We start from the raw sequence: 3109 nt of genomic DNA on the forward strand, positions 1-3109 counted from the left end.
TATTATTACTATTATTATTATTACTCATCTTTATGCTAGATCAAACTTTTCTCCAGTTTTTGCTATAGGCTAATTAAATGTTGCTATAGACACTTGACATTTGGAGGGCTGTCGACTCAAGTGGCCTGAGCCAAGATGCCCTTCATAGATGTTGGCCGTGCATGTGGGCTCCTCCGGCACACAACAACAGCAGTGCTGCTGAGGGTTGACCCAACACATCCACTACCTCATCAAATGACCCTGTCCTGACTCACAGGCGGGGTGTCAGTGGTGGCCACACACAGCATGGGCAGCTCCTCCAGCAAGGCAGAGGGAGAGGAGGAAGGGAAGGAAGAAGAGGGGAATGAGGAGGATTTTGTACCAATTCCAGAGAAGAAGCCAGAGCCTGAGCCAGAGCTTCCCCTCGGGGTCGAGGAGTTGCTGGAGAGCGGGGACCCCGTGCTGGATCTCAGCTACCGTAAGTTCAAGCGGCTGCCAACTCGCGTTTGTAGACTAACTCACCTGGAGAAGCTGTATGTGTGCGGAAACGGCCTGAGAACCGTCCCGGACAGCATTCCCCAGCTAACAGGCCTGAGAACACTGGCCCTGGACTTTAACAAGCTGGATGATATTCCACTGGCCGTCTGCCAGCTCGTCAACCTTACTCGTCTGTATGTGGGCAATAATCGGCTGATGAGCCTTCCGGACGAGCTGGTGAATCTCCAGGCCCTCCGGACCCTGTGGTTGGATGCTAATTATTTCATGCAGTTCCCGCGTCTGCTCTATGAGCTGCCCCACCTTCGCTGCCTTCAGATGGCCTTCAACAGGCTGAAGTCACTTCCCAATGACTTTACTCGCATGCAGAACCTGAAAGGGATATGGCTCTATGGGAACCGCTTTGATACCTTCCCCAGGGTTCTGTTGCAAATGGAGGGCTTGGAGATACTAGACGTGGACAAAAATAAAATCACAGAGATCCCGAGCCTGAAGCGCCTGCACAACCTGCACCTGTTCTCTTACGACCACAATCCCGGCATCGAAGGTCCACCAAAGGTATGTGAGGATGTGATCGTGGTCGGCGAAGGGGCGGCAGAGTTCATGGAGGAGCGGGAGGGGAGGAAGGAGAGACGACGGCTGAAGCAGGAAGAGAAGGAGGCGCAGGAGGCCGCCCTGGCGGCGGAGGAGCCGCTTCACGGCATCCTGAAGAACAGTGGTGCTAAAGCGAACGAGGATGGCGAGTTGACCACAGGGGACACAGGGGACACCACCGCCGCGGAGGAAGAGGGGGGTGACGCCGAGGCACAAGTCGTGGAGTACGATGAAGCTGAACTGGAATATGACGAGGAGGGAATCGAGTATGAGACAGAGGAGCTAATATGTGAAGGTGAGGGCCTGGAGTATAATGGCGAGGAGCTGCAGTACGAGCAGGAACTGGCCTACGAGTACGAAGAGGAGCAGTGGGAGGACACGGCAAGACAACAAGAAGGGCCATGACACTTTTGGATAAAGTTGCTGCAAGTTCTATATGTGGGAATGGCTTGTATCAATTACCGACTCTAGGTTTACCTATACGGTCGAAAGAAGACTGCAAACAACAAATGTATAAGTTGTGAATAATGAATCAACAGGGCGTTGTGGCTGTAAAGGTTTACTGGCACATTTGACATCTCAATTCAACTATCAGGTCAGGGCAGGACTCTGGCGGTGTGTGTTTGTCTGCTTGATTTACTGTGATTTACTTTGTCTTTTGCTCTAGAGTACACGACTGGTGCAATGTCATACAGTTTTGTCAATTCAACTGAGTTTGCACAGGAGACCCAATCTTGCCTCATTAAATATTTGTTGTTGTTCAAGTCAGTGTCAATCATTTATGCAAGGATATATGTTAACAGGGAACAGAAAAAGGTTTCAAGGACGCCAGTGTCTGCTTTAAGGGTCACAATACCTTGCTATTTTTACACACTTGATGTGTGTGTGTGAGTGTGTGTGTGTGTGTGTGTGTGTGTGTGTGTGTGTGTGTGTGTGTATGTAAATGTGTATTGGAACATGGATTTGCAAAATATTTATTACAAACTAAACACAACCACCAAACCCCTGTCAGTTCTGTGTAAACAATTGTAGGAGCGTCAGTGCCAAAAATGAGCGAGAGAATGCCAGAGAAATATTACAGGGATGAATAGCTGGGGTACCTCACCATATAAGGCAAGTCCATAGTGTCACTCGTAAACATCACAAGGCATGGCAAATATCAAGTTAAAGGTAGAGTAAGTGATATTTGTTCATTAAACTTAAAACAAAAGGTTAAATCACTATATTCTGAAGGCAATAGAGTTACCATCTATAGAGTGTTTGCTCAGTAACAGAGGTCTCCATGTCTCTCCAGCTCTTCAATAAACCGAAAATTACATTTAAAGGTAGGTGACCCAACTTAAGCTAATCAGGAGAGAGTAGCTATTTATGAGATTCATCTTTATATTCACTTCCAATTTTATCCAATTTTATCTTTTGATTGATTGATTGATTGAAGTATTAATTAACAGTTTGCAGAATTGGTACATTTAACATGAAAGCACAACTCAATACAAAGACTGTTACTGTGAACGACACACTGATAAAGCATTACACTTGTTTACAACAGGGTCCACCATTTTCAATTCATCAGAACGTTTATAGACGTACAAATATACACACACCCATGTGAAGTGAGTGGTGCAACTCCGTGTGGAGTCCCCGGAAGTTCCAGACCCACAGGACCACAGCCAGGGTGCTGGGCCTGGTTCTGGCGAGCCGCCCCACATCCGAAACGGTAGAGAAATGAGAGAGTTACCATGTGGGGGAGTCCTCGGAACATCCAGACCCCCAGGAACGCCACCCAGGGGGCCGGGCCGATTCCGGCGAGCCGCACCACGTCCGAAACGGTTGAGAAATGACAGAGTTAGTGTGTGGGGGTCCCTCTACTGTACTGTAGGCCTACTGTCACTGTACTGTACTGGAACACCCGAAATCATCATATATACAGTTAATATGTGCGTGTGTGTGTTTGTGTGTGTGTTAGGTTGCGCACAGGTGGTGAAAAACAACCATGCTATTTTCGTGCTCAGACCCAGCCAGCACCCCAGCCAGCCACTCA

The 3109-nt window shown here is 48.2% G+C and overlaps 1 protein-coding gene across 1 annotated transcript; it reads left to right on the plus strand.

Annotated features, from left to right (window-relative positions):
- Positions 1–285: 285 nt before the first annotated feature.
- lrrc10b (leucine rich repeat containing 10B) lies at positions 286–1832 on the plus strand (the record flags this gene model as incomplete). Its single annotated transcript, XM_083763013.1, has 1 exon — positions 286–1832. The coding sequence occupies one exon, from the start codon at positions 286–288 to the stop codon at positions 1471–1473; it is 1188 nt and encodes a 395-aa protein (XP_083619139.1). The 3' UTR covers positions 1474–1832.
- Positions 1833–3109: the final 1277 nt, after the last annotated feature.

This window comes from Protomyctophum parallelum (genome assembly GCF_964188405.1).
Source record: "Protomyctophum parallelum genome assembly, chromosome: 4".
NCBI classification, from domain to species: domain Eukaryota; kingdom Metazoa; phylum Chordata; class Actinopteri; order Myctophiformes; family Myctophidae; genus Protomyctophum; species Protomyctophum parallelum.